The following is a 27,553-nucleotide window of genomic DNA, read 5'->3' as shown; positions in this document are numbered from 1 at the left end:
AGGAGTATTTTAAAGTACATTCCAAACATTTATTTTTTCCTTAGTACTTAATTATGCATCTAAAATATTTTTTTCCTTGTAATCACAATGTCCTTTTACACCTAATAAAATTATAGCCAATCTATATTCAAATATCCCAATTGTCCAAAAAAGATCTTTTTATAGTAGCTTTGTTCAAAGCTACTTGAACAAGTATCAAATCAAGTTCCACTTATTATATTTGGTTGTTGTCTTTTTTTTTTTCCTTAAGGTATGCTTCTTTTGGTGAGGAAGAGTGGCCCTGAGCTGTGTTGTTATGTCTTTTAAATCTCTTTTAAGTCTCTTTGAAACTAGAAGAATCACCCTACATTTTTTGTTCTCGTGGCCTATCCTAAAGGTTCCCTGTAGAATCATGCACACTTTCAGTTGGCTGGTTGCTGCTTCTTAGTGTCGTTTAACTCGTTCTAATCCTCCATGTTTCCTGTAAACTGCAAGTTAGATCTAGAGGCACGATTATATTCAGATTTTGAAAAAAACTTTTTTCCCAAGAATTCTTGGTAGATAATACCATGTACTTTCTATCGAATCCCAGCAGGAGGCGCATGCTGACTTGTTTTGTCATTTTGATGATAAGATTCATCAGCGGGTTCAGCTGGTGACGGCCCAATTCCTTCATTGTGAAGTTTTCCATTCGTATTTAGCTTAGTGGTTTCATTGTTCATTGGTGACCATTACCAGGATCAGTTATTTAATTAGGATCGCAAGATTAGGATTTTCTGATTTTATCAGTTTATTCTGTATTAACTAACTGTAATTCTTATAGAGTTTGTTAGAGCTATTTGGTTATCCTGAAATACAGTTCATACTAGAAAGTAAGGATAAACGCTGAATTCTATCTTTTTAATTATCAATTTGCAAAGGAATGAGTTGGTGTCCTAGCAAGCTCCAGTAACGTTCGGTGACTGTTTCCTCTTTCTCTCCCTGCTTTTCTCTCCCTCTCTCTCTCCCTCTCTCTTCCTTCCTCCCTCCCCATCTTTCTCTTTCTCAGTATTTTGTCATAGTTGTTAACAAAACAATATAATTGAATCAATTATAGTCGGTTTTCTTTTTGATGCTGAAATTATCCCATCTTAGACCAATGGAGACCCCTTCAAGCTAGTGCTCTTGCCCTTTTGATCCACTTCATTGGTCGTTGATAGTTTCCTTGTTTCTGGCAAGACAAGATGTTTACTCCCCCAGCCTAAGCCCTGGAACTGGTTATTTCTCCAAGGAGCTCTGTTTATTTTAGTGGGGAGTGGTATTTAGAGACTATAATCTGGGATCAGGGGTCCTCATTGCTACTGGATAGTCATTGCTTTTAGGCCTTTCCAGCAGACAGAGCTAGGAAGTATGTATATTTTAAAACAGCAAAATGGTAGCTGCCAGGAGCTGAGGGGGAGGGGACAATGGTGAGTTATTGTTTAATAGGCATAGAGTTTCACTTTGGGAGGATGAAAAAGTTCTGGAGATGGATGGTGTCAATGGTTGCACAGCAATGTGAATGTACTTAATGTTACAGAACTGTACATTTAAAAGTGGTTAAATGGTAAATTTTATGTTCTGTATATTTTTACCATAATAAAAAAATCCGTTTGTGGCAGCAAAAAAAAAAAGTAGACAGGGGCCAGCCTAGTGGCATAGTGGTTGGGTTTGCACACTCTGCTTCAGCAGCCCCAGGTTCACAGGTTTGGATCCCAGGCGCAGACCTACACACTGCTCATCAAGCTGTTCTGTGGCAGCATCTCACATAGAAAATAGAGGAAGATTGGCATAGGTGTTAGCTCAGGGACAGTCTTCCTCAAGCAGAAAGAGGAAGATTGGGAACAGATGTTAGCTCAGGGACAGTCTTCCTCTCCAAAAAAAAAGAAGAAGAAAAGACAAAAATATGAGAACTTTACACTCATATTTCCATTTCAAACCAATTTTAAGATTAGAAGGACTTTACCGAATTTTTGAATTTTATGTTTGTATATCCTTACTTTTATACTTCAAATTTTGGTCAGAATTGTTTCTATAATAATAATTCTAAAATGATAGCTAGACCTGGTTCTAGCTTCTTTATCCAGTACTAGTACATTTTGGGAGCTGTACTTCTCTGCTTCATATTCTGAATCTTCCCACTGTTTTCTTTCTTGACACAGACTTTACTACCAGGTCTTCCTGGCCCCTCTGGGGAGTCGGTTAAATCCACAGGGGGTGTGATCCCCTCATCCTCTTCTGGAAGTGGCGACAAGATTTATGCCCACCAAATGGTCCGCACAGATTCTCGGGAACAGAAGCTCGATGCCTTCTTGCAGCCTGTGAGCAGGGTTCCGTCCAGTCAGCCTCAGGCCGTTGTCCCAGAGGACAGGACAGATGCTTCTAGTGGTGGGGCCAGGCAGGAAGATGAGGAAATGCTTGAACTCCCAGACCCGGCGGAAGTGGCTGCCGTGAATCAAGGATCGAAGGGGGATGCAACAAAGGAGACTTCAGAGACGTCAGAGAAGAGGGGGCCCCCTTCCAGCCCGGGCAACCCCAGGTATGGCCTTTTGGGAGAAGTGCAGCTTGCCTCCTTTGTTCATTAATAAAACTGTCTCCTGACTTGGGCTTCTTGTGAACCACTTGCATCTTCTGTCTGTCTCACTCACCCTCTGCCTCCAGTGGGACAGAGCTGTAGCCTTGTGCACCGTCTGCCTTTGATCATGGCTTGAGAGTCACTCACCACAGTGGGCTTTGAAATATCTTAAATGTCTGTGATTCCAAGTATTAGTTAAAAAGACATCAGGAAAAAAATCAGAAGATTTATCCTTCATTTTTAGCAATGACTTTTGATAAAGCCTCAATAGCAGAGGTGGCTGGAGAGAGAAGCCTAAAATATCCAGAGGATTCTTGTTCATCCTACTCAGCTGCTTTCATTCCTTTTGGAAGAAACATACTTTCTCAGTTCAGATTATGGAACTCCGTGAAGCACATGAGAGTGTGGTGAAAGAGAGCTAGAGAAAGGGGCAGGAACAATAATAATGACCATCGTTTAATTTTGAGCATTTCCAGTATACAGTCTCCAGGCTCTTTAAAGACATCTCACTAAAATCTGTGAGGTGGATATTGATTATTTAACGTGTGCAGGGACTGAACCTGGAGCTCAGGGTGAAGTCGTTTGTCCACTGCTGCACATCCACTTGGTGGCTGAGCACCAGAACCCTGGCACTCCTGGCCGTTAGAACTTGGACATGTTACTTAACTCCGGTTTACTCATCTCCGAGTCAGTCTAGTTGTCTTGCTAGATTACATCTTACATACGTTATCTCACCTAATGCTCTTAACAGCCCTGCAGGAGAAGGATTGCATTTCTGTTTATCACTTGTGGAACTGACACCATGGGCCGTTTACCACACAGCAGTCAAAGAAACCTCTTTAAACCAGAAGTCAGATTGCATCACTCCTCTGCTGAAAACCAGTGGCTTCCCACTGAGCTGGGGTTAAACCCCGCTGCCTCCCTCCAGCCCGCCACCTCCCCTCTCCCTCGTGGTGCTTTGGCCACACTTCTCTTGTGGCTGAACTCACTGAGCTGCTTACCCGCTTTGCTCTCACTGTTCCCTCAGCCTAGGAAGACCCTGGCTTCTTGTCACTTGGGTCTCAACTCAAATGTCACCTCTTACCAGAGGCCTTCTTTGTCCTTGTTTTATTTTCTTCGTAGCATTTGTTGCTAATTAAAATGATCTTTTTTTCTGCTGCTGTTTGACACCCCCACTGGAAAGTAAGCCTTGTGAGGGCAGGCACCTTGTCAGTCTTGTTCATGATGTTATACCACTGTCTGATGGGTGGACAGATGGAGGACTGAATGGAGGAGGCTTGGCGAGGTCAGCTCACTTGCTCAAGGCCTGCAGCCCTCAGGGCCGAGCTGGACTCAAAGTCCTGTGTGCAGTAGGCCACACTGAGATCTGAGGGTTGTCGCATAAGCAGTGTGCCGGAGAATACACTGATCTTGCTGGGCTGCCACCAGGACAGGGACCCCCCCTAGGTGCAGGGCCAGCCAGAGAAGCTGCTTCCTTCTCCAAAATGCAATACACACAGTTTGGCTGAGTTAAAAATAATAATAATAAAAAAGAATAGTAATGATCTGCCCGTTCCTTATCTTCTTTGCAGAAAAAGACATCGAGAAGGCTCTGATGTGGAAATGGTGGAAGGTGATTCCAGAAAGGACATGACAGCAGCTTGTACTCCCCGGAGAAGGATCATTAACCTCACCAGTGTTCTGAGTCTCCAAGAAGAAATTAATGAACGGGGACATGAGAGTACGTAAGTGCCAAGGTCTGCCTGGGACCCCAAGGGCCAGAACTGCTAATGTGAAGCTTTTGGAAATGCAGGAAGCGTTTATGTCAGGGCGGTCACTGCAGTGTGCTGAGCAAACCTCCCTTCCTTTACTAATCCGCAGCAGCAGCAACTTAAAGGTGATTTTCAATTGAGAGGAAAGGGGAAAAAATAGTCTCTGGTTTTAATTAGAAGTAATCAGTTTTCTCATTAAACCGTAGGAGCTAAAGTAGCCATTTAAATAATCTTCAGTTTGTTTTTGTTTTAGCTGAAAGAAGTGTAATGATCAGCAAAATTCTAATCCTGTGGCCTGAATGGGGTGTGCTATTGCTAAAGGTGCACAGGCTCCCGAGGGCCCTGAGTTCGTGTCCTGGCACTGTCACTTCTGTGTGACCTTAGACTCATGACTTTACCTTTCTCTACCTCAGTTTTTCCTCGTCTGTAAAATGAGATTGACTTTTCCCTTGAAGATTATTGTGCTGATTAGAGAGAAAATGTAAGTAAAACACTTGTTACGGAGTAAGAAATCAATAGATATTTTTATATCCTGGAGACAAAATTATAAATCATTATCATCTTCCTCAGAAATAGCTTTTGGGAATACGAGAGTGTAGAACTCCATTTTGATCCCTGTTAATTCAAAACTAACTTTTTGGTTTTAGAAATTAAAAAAAGTCACCTCCCAGGGATGAGCTGATGCAGGGACTGAGATGCACAACAGCGACTCGGCCCTGGCAACAACCCTGTCCCCACTTGATGAGTCAGACACGCCTGCTCCAAGTGTAGACCTCCTTGCCGGGGACTCCAGAGGGCAGCTCTGCACTTCAGTCTACTCAGTTCAGCTGGGGCCTCTCCATTTTTCAGCCATTACACATTTCTTGATTAAAATAGCTGAATTTCAACACTGCTATAAAATATATCTTAAAGTATGACAATCGGGATTAACTTTCAAAGGGAATGAGTGGCTGAGGAGCAATTCAGTACCTTTCCACTAATCCCTAACCATCTAAAAAAGCTGTTGTGACTCAGTGGCCTCTCACAGTTTCTCTGTGTCTCAGTCTCAGCTTGTTTGAACGAATTCAGGAAGGCCTCTCTTTGTCCTTCCTTGTTTGTTCTCTTTTCGTAGCTCTCTGGGCCTTTGTCTCCACGGCGGAAAGGGATAGGGTGTCCCCACACTTGGGAAGGGGAGAGACTTCCTGGGACTAGGGTTCCACCACTTGTGGAAGTAGCTGCCACTTGGCTTCTGACTTTTGTTTCCATAAGATTTTCTCTGGGAGCTCTTTCCCTCTCTTACTGGCTTTCACACTAGGAGCTTTTATTTTTTATTTTATTTTTTTTAAAGATTTTATTGTTTTCCTTTTTCTCCCCATAGCCCCCCGGTACATAGTTGTATAGTCTTCATTGTGGGTCCTTCTAGTTGTGGCATGTGGGACGCTGCCTCAGCGTGGTTTGATGAGCAGTGCCATGTCCGCGCCCAGGATTCGAACCGACGAAACACTGGGCCGCCTGCAGCGGAGTGCACGAACTTAACCACTCGGCCACGGGGCCATCCCCGCTGGGAGCTTTTAAAACCATTCTAAATAATATAAGACAGGTGGGCTGTTACTCCGTTTATTTAGCACTCTTCCTCCCAGTCATTTAATTGACAGACTCCCTCAGATTGGGAATTTACTGAGTGTTTTTTAAGGGTTCATACCTCTCATGCGAGGCACACTATTTAAAGTTAGAATTTCAGTAAGTTCTGAATATAATTTCAATAAGTGGCAGGCTATTTTCAGTGCAGTCTAAAACTAACCTGCATCAAGTTTGGTCAGGTTTGGAGTCCATTTTTGAGGCTAGGGTGATGAATCTAAATGTTCTAAAATTGTACATTCATGCACGTTATCTCATTTAATTCTAGAATAGTCTTGTGAGGGAGGCAGAGCAGCTGCTGTTGTCTCTACTTTAAAGATGAGGAAAATGGAATAGAAGATGGAGAGAACAGAGTAGTTGAAACATCTCGACCATCAAAAGCAGGCTCAGTACATGCCTTGTTGGGCGTGGGGTGTAACGGGCACGGCCTGCATGCAGGGGGGCTAGCCCAATATTTAGATGCAAAACCAGGTCAGCTGCCTATGCCAGGCGAGCGCACCGTGTGGTTCTGGTCCCTTCAACGGAAGCTGGTGTTTTCCCGCACACCGCCAGTGTCGGGCCTTGCAGAGGAAGTAGCTGTCTGTTATGGGGAGTAGAGTGAGCACTTCCTTTGGAGCCAGAAGAACTCCACTGCAGCTCCTGCCAGCTACACCATTGAGTAGCCAGTCGGAAATTGGTTCAACTTTTTTGGCATCCTTTTCCTGCTCTGTGAAATGATGTTACTGCTCCAGCCCTTATTAGGCTGTTGTCGTGAATACCTAAGATGTGGTGTGTGTGCTTTGTAATCCCCAAGGCACTGTTTAGGGGGGGACCTCTGCCTTGGGTCCTGCCCGTTGGCATCTGGTTCACACCCTGAGCACAAGCAGGGCAGGCTGATTGTCTGGGTTGAATACTGTACAGGGATTTCTCTGAAGCTCGGATTTGGTGAGGTGGGCCACTCACCTTAACAGACCAGCAGCCTCGCTGCTCCCCCGTGGCATTGTGCCCCTGTCCCAGGGAAGAAGTGAGAGATACTTTCCTGGTGACGACATTCCTAGTGGCACTGATTTGTGTGGTTATTTCATCAGCGTATTGTCTCTGCAGAGATCGTGTCTGTTGAGCTCGCCGCTTTATCCAGTGTGCCCAGTAGAGCGTCTGGCATGTGGACTCAGTAGATATTTGCTAAAGGAGTGAATAAATGAGAGGAGCAGCCTGGGTGGTGAAGTCCTAGAATCTTTATTCTGAAGGGGATGTCGAAGTTGCACACTCAACCAGACAGCTCTCTTGAATTGGGTGGACTTACCGTGGGCACACTGTCAGTTAACAGGAGGTTAATTTTGGAAGGCCCAGTATCCAGTCAAGTGCTCCATGGAACTAGGCTCATCTCAGGATTAGTAGTGACTGAACTTACCTATTGCTAGTCCCATAATTTTGATCTGTTAACTAATGAGGACAAGGAATGTCATAAGTTAAAGATATTTGCTATCACTTGAATGTGAAATTGTGCTGAACATTTTATCTTGGCCTTTGGTGAACAGTCTTGGGTCTAACGGTGCATCCTCTTCTGTAGTTTGTCACCACATGACAGTTTCTTTTGGTACATGAAATCAGTTCACATTTGTCAAGTATCTTCTCTACAAAACGTGCTGTGCCATTCCGAGGCAGAACATGGGATAAACGAGCCATGACCCTGCCTTGAAGGCGCCACGGTGTTGTGGCGATTGTTTAGTAAATAACCGGCTGCAGCAGAAGGTAGGCTGAGACATTGGGTAACGGAGGTGGAAGGCTGCTTCAGCAGAACCCAGGCGAGATCTGCCCAGGAGGGCTTCTTGATCATCTCAGGCGACAGCCTCAGGCGCTGGCGTCAGGCAGGCCGTCCAGCAGGGCGAGGAGCTTCTACCCTCCAAGTGGCCATTAGGAACTAGAGGAGTGGTTGCCCTTTCCTTCGGGTTTGGCTTTCCTCCCTGCTTCTTGGAAACAACGTGCTGAGACCCGGTGGCTCTGTTGTGAACTCAGATGTGTGGTTTGGCTTTGAAGCACAGAAGGATTTTGTCCCATTTTGCTGCTGGTAGAATGTCAGGGAAATGCCCACAGACTTCTAGTGCCAAGGGGATGGGGGAGGAAGAAATAAAGGTTCTTGAAGTCCTGATAAGAGGTCTCAGTAGCCTCAGGAAGCCGGTGAAGAAAAGCCCTGCTCGTCTTTGTTGGTTTCCTGCCTGTTTGAAAGAGCAGCTCTGGGAGGGGCCCCTGTGCCCGTGAGCGGACGCTGCCTCCCGCGCTGCCCTTGCTGGCGAGGCTGCACTTCGGGAGCTGTGGATGCGGCGGAGCGTTCCATGAACAGTCTGTGGAAAAATCTCTGACCCTCTTTAGTAGATTACACTGCTTTCTCTTTCCTCCAGTGCCTCATTATTCAAGATTATTTGATGTTCTCCAGCTTTTAAAATAATCATTTTCCGCCTACGCAGAACATCCTGTAGAGACATTGAGTTTCCAGTGGGAGCAGAGGGGAACGCTTATTCTAAAAAGGAGGAAAATAAGCGTCTTTTTATGGGGAGAGGGAGAGTGTTGCAGAACTTATGTAACAAAATGAGGATTCATTTGTGGAACCCAAGCTTAAAATAAAAGGATAGTGAAAATATGATGTGTACAGGCTTATTGCTGTCCCCAGACCCTTGTCTTGTCGTCACCCCCCTTTATGGTGGTGCTGGTTTTACTTCTTTCATAGAAAACATAGACAGATATATTAGTAAATACAAAATCATACTTGTAAATTATACGTAGGATCTACAGAAAAAAACAGACGAACACCTGCTTAAAGAAAAAGAACATTCCGTCACCTCTGAAGCTCCTGTGTGCTTCCCTGTCCCATCCCGTACCCCTCCTCCCTGAGGGGTAACTATGACCCTAAATTTTGTGATTATTTCCTTCCTTTTTATTATAGTTTTACCACCCATATTTGTAGCCGTCAAAAGCTTACTGTTTAGTTTTACAAGTTTTAAGTTTTATATAAATGGAATTATACTGTATTTTTCTGATATGTGTGTGTGTGTGTATATATATATATATATATAGTACACATGCGTGCATCTGCGTACGTTCCTAAAATTCACCTGCCGTTATGCTCTGGTTTACTTTTTCTGTGTGACAGATTCCATTTCGTGACCATACTGCATGTTCATTCATTCATTCTGCATTGAGGGACATTTGGAAGACTCATAGCCTCAACCCTGCCTGTCACACTTCACCCCCTTTCCCAGACATGAGGGGCTCAAGAGCTTGGCATGCTGGCTGAGAAGCTCTGCCACACGGTACATACTTAGGAGAGTTACTGCTGGGTCATAAAGTAGCACTGTTTTCCAAAGGGGTCATCTGAATGTAGTCCCACCAATGTGAAGAAATTGCATTTGCTGTACCTTTTCTCCAATATTTGGTTATTGTCAGACTTTTTAACTAGTTTGGTGTTTATGAAGTGGTATCTGGTGATGGGTTTTATTTGTATTTCTTTGGTTAATGATAAAGTTGAGTAAGTATATTTCTTCTTCTGTTAAGTGCCTATTTAAGGTTTTTGCCCATCTTTTGGTTGGGTTATTGTTTTTTTCTAACTGACTTTGCGAGTTCTTTATATATTCTAGATATGATCAGTTACCTGAAAACATCTTCTCCCAGTTTAGGGCTCATCTGGGTTTTTTTAATGAACACTTGTTTTATAAACAAATTCTTAGATTTAATATAGGCAGATTTTATGAATTGTTCTTTACAGATTCGCTTTTTTCATCTCATTTAGGAAACCCTTCCCAGCTCTGGGATAATTAAAGACATGCTTTTATATTGTCTCCTAAAATGCGTTCACTGACAGCTCTAGTCTACCTGGAAGCCCTCTTTGGTGTGTGGTGTTAGATCCACAGTTTCGATGCGGATTTCAAATGTTTCGTTTACATTGTTGTTTGCAGTTTGTTTGGATTTAGCAAATATTATTTGCTCATAGTTCTTTCCCTTAGACTGTTCATAATCCGCCTGAAGCACATCCTTTAGTGGGGCATTGGGTGAATAAATGAGTTTTCCTTTGTCTAATTCATCGTTACTTTGAAAAGTTTTTTTGCTGGATTTAAAATTCTAGATTGGCAATTATTTTTTCTTAGTGCATTGAATGTGTTATTTCATCATGTTCTGGCTTCTGCTGTTGCTGCTGAAAATTCAGCCATGAATGTTTTGTGGGTAATCTCTTTTTTGTCTCTGAGTGCTTTTAAGGTCCTGCAGCATCTCTGTGTGTCAGGTGTGGATTTTGTTGGGCTTCCTAGAGCTGAGGCTTGGTGTCTTTCGTCACTTCTGAGATATTCTAGATATTTTGTCCTCAAAGTCTTCAAATCTGGGGCCTGCCGGGTGGCGCAGAGGTTAAGTGTGCATGTTCCACTTTCATGGCCCGGGGTTCGCCGGTTCAGATCCCAGGTACGGACACAGCACCACTTGGCAAGCCATGCTGTGGCAGGCATCCCACATAGAAAGTAGACGAAGATGGGCATGGATGTTCGCTCAGGGCCAGTCTTCCTCAGCAAAAAGAGGAGGATTGGTGGCAGATGTTAGCTCAGGACTAATCTTCCTCAAAAAAAAAGTCTTCAAATCTTGTTTCTCCCCCTAGTCCCCACCCCTTCTGGAACTTGAGTCATAGTATATTTATTATCCTGTAGATTGTGTAAGCTGATTTCATGTTTTCCGTCTCTTTCTCTGTGCAGCATTCTGGATAATTTCTTTACATCTACCTTCCAGTTAGTTACCTTGCCAACTTTGTCTAATCTGTTGTTAAGTCTGTCTTGATTTTTTAATTTCAATTATTATATTTTTCATTTTTAGAAATTTTATTTGGTTTTTTGGAAATCTCCTTGATCATTTTTTTTCCCTGCTTACATTTATTTTATTTTGAAATAATTTCAGACTTAAGGTTGCTGGGACTGGCCTGGTGGCATAGTGGTTAATTTTGCATGCTCCACTTTGGTGGCCCATGGTTTGTGGGTTCAGATCCCAGGCATGGGCCTACATACCACTCATAAAGCCATGCTGTGCCAGGGTCCCACAGAGAAAATAGAGGAAGATCGGCACAGATGTTAACTCAGCAACAATCTTCCTGAAGCAAAAAGAGGAAGATTGGCAATAGATGTTAGCTCAGGGCCAATGTACCTCACCTCAAAAAAATAAATAAATAAAAAAGAAAGTTGCCAAATCAATACAAAGAATTCATGTTCACTTTCATTCAGATTCCCAAAAATGTTGCATTTCATCCTATTTTCTTCATTCTTTCTCTTGCCACAAATATCTTTTCTGAAGCATTTGAGAATAAGTTTCTGAATTATTCTCTTACCCATAAATGCTTCAGTATGTATTTCCTGAAATCAAAGGGGATTGTCTTATGTAACCACACATGATTATGAAAATCAGGAAATTGACATCAATGCAGTACCATTATGTAATTTATAGATCTTATTCAAAATTGGCCAGTTATCACACTAGTGTTTTTGTTTTTTTGTAAAGATTGGCCCTCAGCTAACATCTTTTGCCAATCTATTTTTTTTACTTCTTCTCCCCAAGTCCCCCCAGCACATAGTTGTATATTCTAGTTGTAGGTCTTTCTAGTTGTGCTATGTGGGACGCCACCTCAGCATGGCCTGATGAGCGGTGCTAGGTCTGCACCCAGGATCTGAACCGATGAAACTCTGGGCTGCCAAAGTGGAACGTGCGAACTTAACCACTCAGCCACGGGGTGGGCCCACACTAATGTTTTTTATAGCAAGAGAAAAATTGTCTGGAATGCAGTCCCCCACCACGTGTTGTATTTCATTGTCCTGTTCTTGATCATTTTTGATCGTTTCCTCTACTTATTCATTGCTTTAATGCCCCTTAAGCATACTGAACATACTTAGTTTATCTTCTTTGCTTATATTTCCAATCTCTGAAACCTTTGCAGATAAGATTCTGTGGTTTCTTCTGGATTCTAATTCTTGGTGTCTTGGTTTTTTGTGTGTTTTGTAATTTTTTGACTGCTGGTTCCTGGTAGTTTATCTCTGGAGAATTATTTGAAGCCTGGATTGAAGATGAATTTCTCCAGAGAAACTCTGCACTGGATTCTGTCAGGGCCCTGGAGGAACAGTCAGTCCTGGAATCAGTTTAAACTAAAATCTCGAGTTAAGGTTTTCAGGCAGCCTGCTTAGTGCGAATCCTGGCTGCAAAAGCACATGAGGACTTGCTTATGGTTATGAATTCTCAGGGTGTAAATTTTTTCTTTATTCCCAACACCAAGGCTTGAGGCGGGTGGGCAGTTTTGCTTACTGCCCTTTGAGGGGGACGAGAGTGGCCATGGGACGTGTTAGCTTTCTTTTCCTCCACACTGAGGGTACACCTTTGAGCTTGTCTTAGCTTCATATGTTGGGGAAGTGTTCTCCTATTAGACACTCCGTTTCAAACCATTCCTGGATTTTGTTTTTCTTTGTCCACACCTCAGAGCCTACAAAAACTAAAGTTCATGCTTCTGAGGTTCCTCTGGTGTCTGGGCTAACGCTGGCTTCAGAGCTCTCATTGCTTCTCTGGCTTCCTGCCTTGTTTCTTGGGTTGTGATCTTTGAGTATTCCTTCATCTTTTGGCAATTCCTTGTTGCATTTTGAATGATTAGTTATATTCGTGTTTGTTTCAGCGAGAAGCTCAGTTCAGGCATCTTTGCTTGTCTGTGGTCTGCAGTGCTGGTGCCTGGTGCTTTGGGGTGCAAGGGGTGCTGGTGGGATGCTGCCATCACTCACCTGTTGTTTGTTTTCCAGCTCTCCGGGAGATGCTGCATAACCATTCCTTTGTGGGTTGTGTGAATCCTCAGTGGGCCTTGGCACAGCATCAGACCAAGTTATACCTTCTCAACACCACCAAACTTAGGTAAGTCAGTGAGTACGAGACAAAAGCAGATCTGTTAGAAGAATGTCCTGGAAGCAGAGGCACAAACAGCGGGGGAAAGCAGCTTGACATATTGGGAAGGGCCCACGCTTTGGAGTCAGACAGATGTGGTTTCAAATCTAGGCTCAACCATTTACCATTTATGGGACCAAGGACAAGTCACTTTCCTAAACTCTGTCCTAGATTTCTTATCTGTAAATTGGGATATTACTACTGAACTTTTGTGAGAATAAGAAATGACAGGAGAAACCTAGTGCTTGGTAGGTACTCAGTGCTCAATAAATGTTGGCTGCTGTGAGCCAGGTGTTGAGGGCTTAGTGCTGATAGAGAATTCTAACATCTACAGGGTGCAACCGGGTACTGTGGGGGATGCAAAAGAAAGAAGACCTGATGCCTCCTTTCCTCCCCACCTGGGGAGTGTAGCAGAGGCTTACGCCAGCCACCAAGTGAGCCAGTGGGTGTATGAGCACAGGAAGGGGAAGCCTAGCAAAGCCGTCTGCCCAGTGCATAGCCGATGACATTTCATGGATTGTTTCCAGGGACCTTGGTGGATGAGCTCCTTTTGAGTCTAGAACTGATATTAAATATGTTCTGAAATTCGTAGTACAAATCGGAGGGTGCTGCCACTTGCATCTACTAGACATCACTTGTCCATTGTGTGACTCTTTCCCACTAAGCCATGCTCTGGCCTCACAGTGCTGCTTGGCCCTGTGAGTGGGGCCACAACGATATGTAGCTTGGAGTTGGCACACAAGATAAAAACCTATTTGATCTCCCTGTGTTAGAACCTGCCCAGTCCAGAAGCTTACTGTTGACATACATATTTCCTTGGATATTCAGAATTCATTCCTCCGAGGCTTGCAAATCTTTTTGGTGCAGCTCTGTTCAAGGTCCATTGTCCTTGCTTTGAGAATCCTTGGACTTGCACAGACTCGTATTAATTTGTTGGGAATTTTCTCTTCCAGCATATCTAAGTGCATGATTTCCAAGGCTCCAAATCACAGTTGTGTTCAAGTTCTTTCATTTTACACATATAAATCCAGGCCAGTCTCCGAATTTCAGCTTTTAATAAATGTGAATGCTTTCCCAGTGAGAAGGTAAAGAAACAGAGAGAACCACATTCAGAGTGCAGTGTCTAGCTTCAACTCCTTCCTTTCCAACTTTACTAACTGACCTGGGACAAGGCAGTACTCACTTGGTGCCTTAGTTTCCCCACCATAATGCAGGCATAGCAGCTGCTTTATCTGCTTTGATAATGAAGTCTTTCAACAAGACCTATATAGCTCACATGGCTTTAAGAACTATAAAGTACCGTTTATTTCAGTTCTTTGTTTTTGTAAGTAGTTCAGTATATTGAATTCTACTTCACAGATGCTTTTGGAATGTTGCCAGCCAGTGAGTGCATCAACCTAAACGATATACTAGTGCGGTCTAATCCCACCTTATGTCCACTTCTGATTATTTAGGAAGTCTCCCTGCCCTCCCTGTATATTCCACATCATTTTTAATGGTGAGTTGTAAAAAAAATAAAAGTGATGTATAGGATTCTTTGTAAGTAGGGAAAAGGTAAGCAAATAAAACTCCTTAAATTTCACTACAAGGTGTCAGAAACCTTTTACAGCCCCAGTAGGGTGAGGACAGAGCATGAGTGATAACAAGCCAGACTTTTTCTCCATGCCCTGTTGTGTGTGTGGAGGCCGGCCAGCCGAACCCCGGCTGGAGCCACGCGGGAATCCCAGCCCTCTGAGGAGTGGATCTCGGGAGACTGTTAAAAAGGGTAACAAAAGGCAGAACCGTCTCCTTGTCCAATCCATGTTTCGGGGGTTATTTCTCCCCTTTTGTCCCTACTGCTTGGCTCTCAAGCATGGGTTCAGCTTTTCCTTAAAGTCGCTTCATTTTCATTTGCAGTGAAGAACTGTTCTACCAGATACTCATTTATGATTTTGCCAATTTTGGTGTTCTGAGGTTATCGGTAAGTTCATTTCCTGCTTCTCATTTCTGAAACTCCAACAGCTGGTCATTTCTGAAAATAATAGCTCCACTAATATCTTATTTGTAGCATATTAAATTTTTCTAAATATGCTTAGGACAGTTTATTATATGATTTGCATATAGAAGTATTTTTAATTACAATATAGTTTTATACAAAGCAGAATAGTCATTTGGTAACCAACTTAAATAAATGTTTATTATTATTATAGAAATCAATACATATCTACTTAAGAAAACTTGGAAAGAGATAAAAATAGAAATAAACATTCTCTAAAGCTCTCACCCAAACACAACTCCAACTAACGATTTTAGTCCATTTCTTCCAAGAGTTTTTCATTGCCTAATTTTAATTTAGAGTTAACTTTATAATATCTATGTAGTTTCATATCTTCTTTTTACATTTGACATACTCTACAAAAAAGCCTTCTGCAGGTTTTTTTGGGATTGTGTTGAAACTATAGATCGATTTGGGGAGAAAATCTTTTGTTAGATTTATCCCTTAGTATTTCACACTTTTTGATGCTATTATAAATGGCATTTTAAAAATTTTCCAATTGTTTGTTGCTAGTATATAGAAATACGGGGCCAGCCCGGTGGCACAGCTGTTAAGTTCGCACGTTCTGCTTCTCAGTGGCCCTGGGTTCGGTGGTTCAGATCCCGGGTGCAGACATGGCACCACTTGGCAAGCCATGCTGTGACAGGCGTCCCACGTATGAAGTAGAGGAAGATGGGCACGGATGTTAGCTCAGGGCCAGGCTTCCTCAGCAAAAAGAGGAGGATTGGCAGTAGTTAGCTCAGGGCTAATCTTCCTCAAAAAAAAAAAGAAATACAAGTGTTTTTGTATATTCATCTTGTATCTTGCAACCCTGCCAAATTCATTTGTTAGTTCCATCTGATTTTCTACATAGATAATCATAGCATCTGTGAATAAGAAGAGTTTTATTTCTTCCTGTCCAATCTGGATGCCTGTCCTTTTCTTCTCTTGCCTGATTGCACTAGCTAGAACACTGGTACAGTGTTGAAAAAAGTGGTGAGAATGGAAATCCTTCTCTTGTTCAAATCTTAGGGGAGGGCATTCAGTCTTTCTGCTCTGGGTAGGTTATTTCTAGTTGCCCCTTATGAGGTTCAGGAAGTTCCCTTCTAATCCCTGTTTGCTTAGTTTTTATTCAGGAATGGATGAATTTTTTCAAATGCTTTTTCTTCATCTGTTAAGATAATTAGATGGTTTTTCTTTTTTAGTTTGTTAATGTAGTGAGTTACATTGATTGATTTTCATAAATTAAACCAGTCATGCAGTCCCAGGATGAACCCGGCTTGTATATGGTATATTATCGTTTTTATATATTTTTGGAATTGATTTGCTACAATTTTATTTACAATTTTTACATTTATGTTCACGAATGATACTGGTTTGTCGTTTTCTTTTAGTTTCTTTGTCTGGTTTATACTGGTCTTATAGTGAGTTGAGAAGTAGCTGTCTTTTCCATCTTCTGAAAGAGTTTGTGTAGAATTGGTGTTTATTCCTTAAATGTTTGGTAGAATTCACCAGTGAAGCCTTCTGGGCCTGGAGATGTCCTCATAGGAAGGTTTTTAACAAAACTTCTATTTCTTTTGTAGATACAGTGCTATTCAAGTTAACTTTTAACTCTTGAATGAGCCTTGGTATTTTGTTTCTTCCAAGGAATTTGTCCATTTAAATTTCCAGATTTATTGGCATGAGGTTCATAATATTTTTTATTATTCTTTTAATGTCTGTAGGTCTGGAGTGATGAACCTCTCTCATTCCTTATATTGGTAATTTATGTCTTTTTAATTTGATCACTGACTAGAGGTTTGTCAGTTTTGTTGATCTGAAAGAAGTGACTTTTGGTTTCAATGATTTTTCTCTATTTTTCTGATTTCTATTTCACTCATATCTGCTCTTATCTTTATTATTTCCTTTCTTCTGCTTATTTTAGGTTTAATTTGCTCTTCTGTTTCACGTTTCTTAGGGTGGAAGCTGAGGTCACTGATTTGAGAGAGTTTTTCTTTTCTAATACAGGTGTTAAATGCTATGAATTTCCCCTCTGTGCTGCTTTAGCACCTTCCCAGATTTTGATAGTTTCCATTTTCTTTCAGTTTAGAATACTTCCTGATTTCCCTTTTGATTTCTTCTTTGACCCTCAGGTTATTTAGAAATGTTATTGAGCTTCCCCTTATTTGGGGATTTTCCAGAGATCTGTTAGATTTTTAATTTAATTCTATTTTGGTCAGAGAACATACTTGAATCCTTTTACACTTATTTAGACTTGTTTTATGGCCCAGAATATGGTCCGTGTTGGTAAATGTTCCATGAGCACTTAAAAAGAATTTGTATTTTGGTCTTAGTGAGTAGAATGTTCTATAAAGAGCAAGTGTATCATGTTGAGAGCGATGCTCAAATCTTCTATATCCTGATTCTGTCTACTTATTCTATCAAATACTGAGAAAGGTATTGAAACCTGCAACTATAATTGTGAATTTGTCTTTTTCTCTCTGAAGTTCTGTTGGTTTTATCCTTTATATATTGTAAAGCTCTGTTGTTGAGTATATCAACATTTGAGTGTATCCTAAACATTTGTTTAGGATTGTCAGGTCCTTTTGATTAATTGACTCCTCTATTAGTGTACTGTGGGTTTATAACATGTAAAAGTAAAATATATAACAGTAACAATGTCACAAGAGGAGAGATGAAAGAAGATTTAGGCATGTTATTTTTAACAATAGATTTCAATCTTCTTCCTCATCAGATGATTTACTGAAATGCTACTTATTTTCCCTCCCCCTTTAGTTATGGGTAAGGCAATAGGAAGAAATGAATGATCTGCCTAATGATTTTCTAGAAACATGAAAGTAAGTGGAGTCTTTAAAGCTACACAAAGGGAAAGTGCCTCCTCACAGCCTTACTCTTGCCACGTGTTCAGCAGGCTTTTTGTCACATCTTCTCTGTTGAAATGGCCATTGATGAGGAGGAGGAAGAGGTTTTGATGTTGATTTTCAGGTGTTTTCTTTGGGGGAGATGGAGAATGTGTGTTAGATTTGTGGTTTTCTCTCCTGCTGCTGTGATCATGGTTTTGTGGTTAATAGTAGTTTTATGGGAATTCTGGCTTCATTTGGATGCCCTGTTAATGCTTGCTCCTTAATGTTCTTGCTTCCTCGTAGGAGCCAGCACCACTCTTTGACCTCGCCATGCTCGCCTTAGATAGTCCCGAAAGTGGCTGGACGGAGGAAGATGGCCCCAAAGAAGGACTTGCCGAGTACATTGTTGAATTTCTGAAAAAGAAGGCTGAGATGCTTGCAGACTATTTCTCTTTGGAAATTGATGAGGTGTGTGACAGCCATTTTTATGCCCCTGTTGTATTCATCAGGTAAGAGTCAAGTTCTTGTAGTTGGGCCAAGATCAGGAGGAAATGGCTGCCCCACTCCCCCAGAAACAGCATATGACATATTGACATCTTCGCTCCCTATTTGCATCTCTAGGTTACACAACTGTTTTATCATCCATTCGTGTCCATTCCTGTTCCCAGGGTGAAGGACCCAGACACAAGGGAGAACTAAATCCTCCGGTCCCTGCAGGCCACAGTGAATGAGATTATGCTGAGCCACTTGCTCTCCCTGTGTCTTTGTCTTACCCCTTGATCTTTGGAGCTTTGCTTCTTGATATAGTCTTTGGTTGGTGAACAGATCCAAGAAAAAAGTTGATCTGCTGCAAGTCAGGACAAAAAGCTCTCTTTTAAGTGCTTAGCTTTCTTGCCCCCAATGCCCAGCCCAGTCAAGCCCCTGGTCACCCAGAATGGCAGGTAGGAGGACAAGACCTAGAGGAGACACCGGGGAAGTGGAATTTATTTAAGTTAAACTGTAATGGCATTATTTCTTGTCTCCTTGTCCTGGCCTTTTTCCACAAGCAGGAAGGGAACCTGATTGGATTACCCCTTCTGATCGACAACTATGTGCCCCCTTTGGAGGGTCTGCCTATCTTCATTCTTCGACTAGCCACTGAGGCAAGTAATCAAGCCAATACTAAGTATGTGGGTATGTGAGTGCGTGGTAGAGAGAGAAGGCACATGGCCATGACTTCATTTGGAATGATAAAGAAGGAAAGGGTAAAACAGCTGAAGGACTCCTCATATCCTCACCTACCCCCAGCAATATTTAGCAGTTCCAATTTTCAGCTTTAATACCCAGAAAGTCACGTTTAGTTTTTAAGTAGTCTGTGATCTCCACTTAGAAACGAAGTGTGTTTAATGCATGTACCTGTATTGAGGTATTCAATTCTCTCTTTGGACCAGGTGAACTGGGATGAAGAAAAGGAATGTTTTGAAAGCCTTAGTAAAGAATGTGCTATGTTCTACTCCATCCGGAAGCAGTATATATCTGAGGAGTCAACCCTCTCAGGCCAGCAGGTACTGTGGGGGTCACGTTGGCACACCAGTACTGGGATGAGCCCTCACACAGCTCATCTCTAAATTTCTTGGATTTCACTGCACATAAAGTTTAAACATAGTAATCGGTGTTTATTCATGAGTTTTTATTTCCTTCTGCTGGTTTAGAAAGTACCTCCAGAGTGATCTCACTGTCAAATGTAAAAACATAAGCCATCGCAGTGAGAAATGGGAGGCTGAATTAGACTGTGCAGGGCTAGCGAGCCCGTGTCTGCCGCTGTTAGCCCTTAAATGTGTAGCCACAGTCTTTAGATTCTGGGTCAGTCCCCACAGTGTCTTTTAGCTTTTGCCTTACTCTACGTCTGATCACTGCTTTGCCAGGAAAACAGGGCTGTACTGAGGTCAGATCTCCAGCTCTTCTTACAGAAGATCAGCTTGACACAAAAAGGGCCGGGGTTCCTCGTGTTTCTGTGTCACTTTTTCCAATCAGATGACACTGCTTTTCACTCAGCTATTTCGAGGTTTGGTTGGGGGTGGAGAGGGCATTGAAATAGTGTAAGAAACAAAGGGTAGCCACTTTACATACATAACCATCTCAGTGAATGCTTACAGTTGTCCTCTGAGGTGAAGTGATATGCTCGTTTCACAGGTGAGGAAACTAAGGGACAGTTGGCATGCTCAGGGGTTCCCAGAGCCTGTAGTGGTGGAGCAGAAATTCAGTCCTAGGTCCTGTTGGCCAAAGCCCCTAGGGAATATCTCATTCCCGTGGAGGGGGCAGGGTAGCAAACTGTGCTGAGAGAATCATTTGATTGAAAAAATTTACTTCAAGGAAAGCATGAATGAGAAGGAACGTTTTCTTGTACGTGAAACAACTAAGGCTTAGATATAGGGGAGGAGCAGTGAAGCAAAATAATCCTCATTGTTTTTATTTTCATTTCTTACCTGTGGAGCTCTCTGGAAAACAGGGCTACTGTTCAGACCCCCAACTTAGTGGTGAGTTGGGAAGGTACTTCCTACTGTTGCCATCTAAATATCGTAGTCAGGATCAGATATTGTGTTAGATCCTACTGCAATAAACACATCCTCCCTGAATACAAACAACGGTTCCATGGGAGAAAGTCTCCGGAGAGCAGTAGCTTCTTTTTTCCCCCATCTCGTCTCTTGTGTTCAGGCCTGTAGGATCTCTCAGAGGCTGCCCTAGAGAGGATGCTTCACAAGCATTTGATAACACAGCCCATTACAAGCCATCAAGACTTTCCAGGCCAAGTGCACATCAGCCAGGAAGCCAGTGTACACTGGGATGTGAACGGGGAGAGAGATGACACCTAACTTATCTTTTCCAGAGTGAAGTGCCTGGTGCCACTCGAAACCCCTGGAAGTGGACTGTGGAACACATTGTCTATAAAGCTTTCCGCTCACACCTTCTGCCTCCTAAACATTTCACAGAAGATGGAAACATCCTGCAGCTTGCCAACGTGCCCGATCTATACAGAGTCTTTGAGAGGTGTTAAAGACGGCCGTTTATGGACTCTGGGGTGTGCTGTTCTTCCTTTGTATCCTCATGCTGGTAGATCTGAAGGCTGAAGACTCATGTGTGCCTGCTAACTAGTAGCACTCTTTCATGCATGGTGGGTTGATTATAAATAAATTGTCAGGATGTGTCCTAACCTTATCTCTTATTTAATTTCATCACACTTGAAATTTTTCTACATCAATTTTTACCTAGTGTATACCTGATTGTATTGAAGAATCCCAAAAGTAGTTTGAAAGCTCTCTGGGCATCTGATAAGAATTCTAAAAAGGCCTTGAAGATTTCATAGATCATGCCCTGATTTGACACTTTCTGTATTCTGCTAAATTTCTAATATCAGGTGATATATATTATGTTGGTTCAGGTGCCTTTTAAAAGAGATCCTAAACATATGAGAGACTGACACTGACTCTGGAGAAAGCTGAACTGATAATCTGTTAGTACCTTCAATAACCAAAGCAAATTAATTAATTCTTAATGAAATAACTTGAGAAGAAAATAGTCCTTATCCAGTCTATAACTGGTATGCGTTTTTAAGTTAGCCCACTTTGTTAATGGCTATGAATACTATCAGCTTAAGATAAAAGTTCTAAGTGTTCTTGTTTGAAGGATGATGTAAAAATAAGAACTTAAACTATGAGCTACCTTGATATTAGCCTGCTTTAACAGAAATGTGCAGTCAGCACAGGGAGGAAGAAGTGAGATTCCATGAGCCCAGGAGGGGCACAGGCTGAGTGACCATGGGTACAGAGGAAGCTGGGTTTTGAAGACCTCAAGAGCTGGACCACACAGTGTGTTGGTTCCAGCTGTGGGATTCTAGGATAAATCTGCATTTCAGAACATGCCCTCCCCCACCCCCCACAGCTGTTGCTACTACTAGAAAGAAAATTTATAGGAAATCATCTCAGTTCAGGAGATTGGTTCCCGTATTTTAAAAACAAAGGGCTAATTAAAGAAGGGAATAATTATTAGATATTTTATTCACATTTGAGTTAATTTTATTAATCTAGTTTCAAGTCTAATTTTATCTTATGTGGCTTTGATTCATTAGACTTTCCCTAATATTTGTTCTGTGTAAACACACTGAAGATACAATAATTATTTCCATAAAACCACAGTGATTCTCAGAGCAAAAGCAAATCACAAATCCTGCAAAGGAGCTACACTCAACGATAAAAACCTCTTGGACTGGGTAGCTTTAAGGATGAAACTCAAGTTCTTAAAGGAAAAAGTTCTCTATTCCAGATTATTTTTCCTTAAGAAAGAGAGAAAAGAGGAGGGGCAAGATAGGAGGGGAGTGAGTACCATGACCTGTTTTAAATGGTCCTCTAACAAAAATGAATGTGTCAGTAGTCAACCGTGATCAGCAACAGGGTGTTTAATAGACTCTTCAGGCAGACTGCCCATCTGCCTGCCCTGCCCCTCCCTCCCCTCTCGGGCTTGTCTGAGGTTTTATTCCACAAATAAGCAGCAGATGAAATACTTTACAAGATACAGCACAGCTGATGTGAAGACTAAGGACCCTACTCTTCCTTTAAGAGTATTAGGCCTTGGACTTCCCCTGCCCCATGCAATAAAGCAAGTTTTATATACACTCCTCATAGCTTTTTCTAACATTTTCTTATATAAATTTAAATATTTTACAAAAAAAGGCTTTTTCCTCCAAACATACAAATTTGAGTGACACATGTATTCCCCACCTGTGAACTTGTTTCTTCACTAAAATATAAATGCCATCTGATATTAAGGATAAGTGTCTTTTGACCACTGGAGATCACTGAAGTCTGAATTGCACCGTGGAGAAGGCACTTGTGTTTTTCTGAGGTCTCCAGCAAGTATCTCAGTGAGCACTCAGAGAATCGCTGTCCTCCAGAACCTGTGCCAAGGCCTGCAAGCACCCAGTCACTGAGGCAGCTGGGGAAAAGTGGTGAGTAAACTTGATTCTAAAGTTATGGAAATAAAAAAAACAGCATGGACCAGTTCTCAGTCTAGAATCAAACTACAAACAAAATCCAAAGTGTTCATTCATGAAGATTCAAACCTGTTTCATTCTCTCATAAATTATAAAATACAAAGGTGGCTATTTTAATGACATAGCTCCAACAGTACTGAAAGGGGTTTGTGTTGATGGACAAAACTCAGTCCCACTGGGTGGGGCCCCAAGGAGCAACCCCCAGATAGAAGGGTGGCCTCCCTACTGCTGAGCCAGAAGCGCTGTCCTGTTGGCCTTCATCTTCTCCAGCCGCTTGGCCAGGTGGCTGTTGGTCATCTCCATCTCCTCAATCTTGTCCAGTGCTGTTCGTAACTGCAGACAGGAAGAACTCAGTCACTTCACGTGGTCAGAAGTAAAACCCAGTACTACATTTCAGCTTTCTGGGAGATGGAAGCACTGCTAATTATGATGGCCTTGCATAGGCTCCCACAGCCTAAATTTTTTTCAGTCAGCTAGAGGTGTTAAACAGTGATGCTGAGCATTAATCACAGAAAGGACATACAAAAGCTGGAGAAAAACAAAAATAAAAACTATCCTTTTTTCTTATTATCTAACTGGCCAAAAAAAGTAAATGGCAGTCACTCTGCAGGTCAAAAACCAACAGAGAAGAGTAAGGGACTCACTGCTGTTTCCTAGATTGGACCCAGGATTACATTCCTTATACAGCAAAACAGTTATTTCCAAAGGGTTTTCTCTTTCTAGGAATGTATTCCAAGCATGTTAAAGCGAGTACCTCTCGTTGCAGTTTCCTCTTTTCTGCTTTCAGCTCATCTTCGACCTTCTCAGCGTTCTCCGCGGCAGTTTTGTATCTCAGTACCTGTCCCTCCAGCCGGCTAATCTGTAAATATGAAACAGAGGCCTCTGCTACTGGGCGCTGGGAGCCACCACTGCTTTGCAGTCAAGAAGGAGATACAGTGTCATTACAAATTCTAAGTAATCTAACACTAACAAGTCCCCTCAGGGTGAGCCATAGGTCCTCTCAGAACTCAACGGCTATGGATAAATCAAGAACTGTCCCACAGAGGATTACAGCTGCACAGTCATTACGGGGCCAATTTCCCGCAGGTTTTATGATGAACATACTGTTTAATTGCCAAAGTCACATTGCAGGAGGAGACTCACTGAATAGAAAACTTTTTAGACTTTTTGAAATGTACAATAAGGGATTTGGTTATAAAGTATGATCTTGAATTCTTTTGAAATATCTACAGAAATAGGATTATAGCTACACTTTTCTACATTTTTACAGAAAACAGAAGGCTAAGGTGCCCTGCCAGGAGTTCTCTGCTGGCTTTTCCACTTTTTCCTTATAGACCTTCCAGAGATCCAACTGCAAGGGCAGCCCAAAGAAACCCAGGCACTCAGAGTGGGCCACTTAGATGCAGGAAACGAATGTATTTTAAGGGAATTTAAATCTCTTGGTAACATATAGAAGAAGTACTTACACTTTGCTCCAAGGTGGTTATATCCTGTTCTGCTTTTGAAAGCTTAAATTTGTATTCACTAATTTGTCTATTGGCATCTCCTAGAACAGAAGAGAATGATGAATCACCTCTCAGAGGTAAAGGTGTGACCCCTCAGGCAGTGACACCCTCTGCAGCCCAGGAGAGGACTGTGTAGTCTAAAAGGACAGGACATAAGTGCACACAGGCCAACCACAGCATCTCTGGCAGCCCAGGCACTGCAACATGAAAGTAGCACTTGTGTTGCAACAGCATCCCTTAGATCCTGAGTCAGAGAAAATTCACTCTTCACCCCATGATGTGTGTAGGTGAGCTCTGAGTAAGGAGCCCCGTCAGTGCAGCAGTGGCCCCTGCCAACCTCATCTGCAACGCTATGTCCCAGGCAGCCTCCATGCCCATGGGACTGAGCCCTCCAGTTTCCCTGAACTCAGCCTTGAACGTTCCCACCTCCCAGCTTTCCTGCTAATCTCCCACACCTCAAGCACCCTTTTCTCCCCACCTCTGATTTAAGTCTTAACCAACCTTCAAGGTCGTGCTCAATTTCCACCTCCTTCATGACTCTCCTTAGTTAACTAACTTCTTCCCTTGTTGCATTTTATTTGCATTCTCTTTTATGACATTTATCGTACTTTCTTAATATTACATTACGTATGTAAGGAGGGGGGCCCAGCCTTAGCCTTCTTGAATATACCTTTGTATCTAGCTAAGTGCTTTTCACATAGTGTATGCTTAATAAATATTTGCTGAAATAAATGCTTTTCAATAAGATGTGATAATATGTTATGGGTAGAGCTATAAATCATTAGCCATACATCTGACCTAAGAAGCAAATCATATAAAATGAGAAGTTTAGAAATGACGGGGGAGAAAAATTCCCTCCAGCAATCCAAATTTAACAAAAACCTGAAATGCTTTTAGGATAGGAATCATAATGCATGCAGGAAAAAAACCAAATTAACCTACCTAAGAACTTTGCTGCTTTTCCATATAACTAAGGTTACAACTACCTACATAATCTTCAATGCAAGAGGTTTTTCAATGCAAGAGATAACTGATAGTTACTCTCACCCTAAAAGTAATGAGGTTGTATAACCCTCTCCCCAAAAGCCACCTCTGGGAGTGAAAGAACAATTCCTATTCCTCGGCTCTAAAATGAAGCTTCAGGATCTTGTTTTTTAATTCTTAACTCCAGCAACTTATTATCAGAATGTGCTGCTTCCTTCTCTCTCTCCAAACCACCCATTGCTTCTTGTTTTCAAAAGTGTAAGTCCGTGGTCTCAGCCATTTCCTGCATGTTTTGAAACTGCATTCCAAAACACCATGCTTAACAGCCAAGGTGCTGGCCAGACCCGAGAGTCACCGGGGTTCCTTGCCTGGCCTCTGGGGCAGCGGAGCTGCCTGCTCTTGTCTTTACTAGTCAGGCCCAGCCTTCCCCCAGTCCTGTTCAGCTCACCTCAATCTCCAGCCCCACCTTGGGTACTTTTCCTCCCTCCACAAATGCCAGCTCTGTAACACCTATCTGCTGCAGGAAGCATTCACCCATGAATGCATGCCCATTCCCTCTCAATAGGATTCCATTTGAATTTGCTGCTTTAGGCCAATCTCTTTCAAATCAATCCCCTGACCCCTCTCTGACTGTTGACGGCCATTGTCCTGGTTCAGCTCATCACAGCCTCCTAACTGGTCAGCCTGCTTCTTGTCATGCATCTGTCTTCATTTACCCTCCACACCAAAATGGTATTTCTAGAAGAAAATATGTACCAGGAAGTGTCACAAGGGTTCCGATACCCAATAGAGAAAATGATACTAACCTCAAAAGATAATATTAATAAGTAAGTCTTAATAAGCCTTAATCCGAGAAGTCTTTTCTGTTTAGCCTAACTCAGAATATTTAGATGAAAAGGTCATGGAATAACCAATATTTAAAATAAGTTATCAGAAAAGCCATTATTCCACATTAGAAAAGTAAAAGTCTCCCCATCCGTGAATTATACATTGACAATATATGAATGCCTGCTGAAACCTCCCTACCATGGGAATCACTGTGAATACAGTAGACATTTTAAAATAAGAGGGGTCAAAAGCAGAAAGAAAAAGTAGAATAATTTAGGTAAACCAAATAGGCTTACTTTGTGGCCTTGTTTTAAATGCCATCTAATAAAGATTAATTTGAGTTAAGAATATTTCTGGGAAAATTCTGAAACTGCTCAACATTAGTGTGAGTTAGTGCCAAATATCCCTCCAATTATCCAAGATAAATTCCACAGAAAAAAACCATAATTAGCAAGGTGCTGTATGGGAGCTTAAAGATGACGCAAGGATTTAGAAAAAGACAATGTCAGGATGTCTTTATTTGCAAAATGTTCCTAGAAATCACTTTGCCCACAAGGGTGAAGACCACTACCTCTTAATCCACTCATCACCCCCTGAAGCATGCAGGCTAGTCAGAAGCCTCTGTCTGCTCCATTACTGACCAGGACTGCTTTTCTGGACTGGTTGAGGACTAACCACTCTTGGTAACATAGCTTCTCCTGGGAAATGTGAATTACAAAACCAGCGGCCTGCCTGCAGTCGCACTCCTGGGACAGCCTACACACAGACCGGGACTGGCCTGTCTCCCAGCACTTACTCTGCATTTCGATGAACTGCAAGTCCGAGCCGTTCTGCAGCCCTGCCACGCCGCCCACGGTGCTGTCACTCCTGGAGCACTTCTGCCGCTCTTCCTCTAACTGCAGCTTCAGTTTTCTAATCTGAAGGGAAATTAAGGTTCCACATCACAGAACAAGGCAGATCCTCATCAGCCACAAATCATTGACTCAAAAACTATTTTCCTGAGTGCCTACTATCCGAGACACACTGTTCAAGGTGCTAGAGATAAGCTATGAACAAATATCAAAAGGAGCAAGCTCCAGAACCAGGTGTCCCAGTAAAAATAGCCATAGGTGTTTATTTGTGTAGCTTTGTGGAAAAGCACATCTTTTGGGTATTTTTTTGTTACTTTTATTAAAAACAAAATTGCATGGGCAATTAGATGTTTTTTGTTTAGTTTTAGAGTTAGGTTAAATATTCTTATTTTAAAAAGTTTCCAGGGGCCGGTCTGGTGGTGTAGCAGTTAAGTTCACACACTCCACTTCGGTGGCTTGGGGTTTGCCAGTTTGGATCCTGGATGCGGACCTCTGCCCTGCTTATCAAGCCATGCTGTGGCACGCATCCCACATATAAAATAGAGGAAGATGGGTACGAATGTTAGGTCACGGCCAATCTTCCTCAGCAAAAAAGAGGAGGATTGGCGGCAGATGTTAGCTCAGGGCTAACCTTCCTCAAAAAA

General features: G+C 42.2%; 2 protein-coding genes across 56 annotated transcripts in view; one reads left to right on the top strand and one right to left on the bottom strand.

The window, feature by feature from the left end:
* The window catches only part of MLH1 (mutL homolog 1), a 41,304-nt gene extending 20,399 nt beyond the window's left edge, over window positions 1-20,905 (top strand). For all 6 annotated transcript variants that reach the window (XM_070577282.1, XM_070577280.1, XM_008528031.2 and 3 more), the window contains exons 12-19: window positions 2,160-2,536; window positions 4,144-4,292; window positions 12,720-12,828; window positions 14,755-14,818; window positions 18,019-18,183; window positions 18,765-18,857; window positions 19,146-19,259; window positions 20,582-20,905. In XM_070577282.1, coding sequence (XP_070433383.1) covers window positions 2,160-2,536; window positions 4,144-4,292; window positions 12,720-12,828; window positions 14,755-14,818; window positions 18,019-18,183; window positions 18,765-18,857; window positions 19,146-19,259; window positions 20,582-20,749 — 1,239 coding nt within the window. In that variant the 3' untranslated portion in view covers window positions 20,750-20,905. The remainder of the gene's footprint in view (window positions 1-2,159; window positions 2,537-4,143; window positions 4,293-12,719; window positions 12,829-14,754; window positions 14,819-18,018; window positions 18,184-18,764; window positions 18,858-19,145; window positions 19,260-20,581) is intronic.
* Window positions 20,906-21,731: 826 nt separating this feature from the next.
* The window catches only part of LRRFIP2 (LRR binding FLII interacting protein 2), a 112,038-nt gene continuing 106,216 nt past the window's right edge, over window positions 21,732-27,553 (bottom strand). For all 50 annotated transcript variants that reach the window (XM_008528029.2, XM_008528014.2, XM_008528028.2 and 47 more), the window contains 4 exons: window positions 26,855-26,975; window positions 24,208-24,287; window positions 23,496-23,600; window positions 21,732-23,074 (listed from right to left, as the gene is read on the bottom strand). In XM_008528029.2, the coding sequence (XP_008526251.1) occupies window positions 22,964-23,074; window positions 23,496-23,600; window positions 24,208-24,287; window positions 26,855-26,975 (417 nt within the window). In that variant the 3' untranslated portion in view covers window positions 21,732-22,963. The remainder of the gene's footprint in view (window positions 23,075-23,495; window positions 23,601-24,207; window positions 24,288-26,854; window positions 26,976-27,553) is intronic.

This window comes from Equus przewalskii, chromosome 15 (genome assembly GCF_037783145.1).
Source record: "Equus przewalskii isolate Varuska chromosome 15, EquPr2, whole genome shotgun sequence".
NCBI classification, from domain to species: Eukaryota; Metazoa; Chordata; class Mammalia; order Perissodactyla; family Equidae; genus Equus; species Equus przewalskii.
This window is presented reverse-complemented; position numbering and strand designations above follow the sequence as displayed.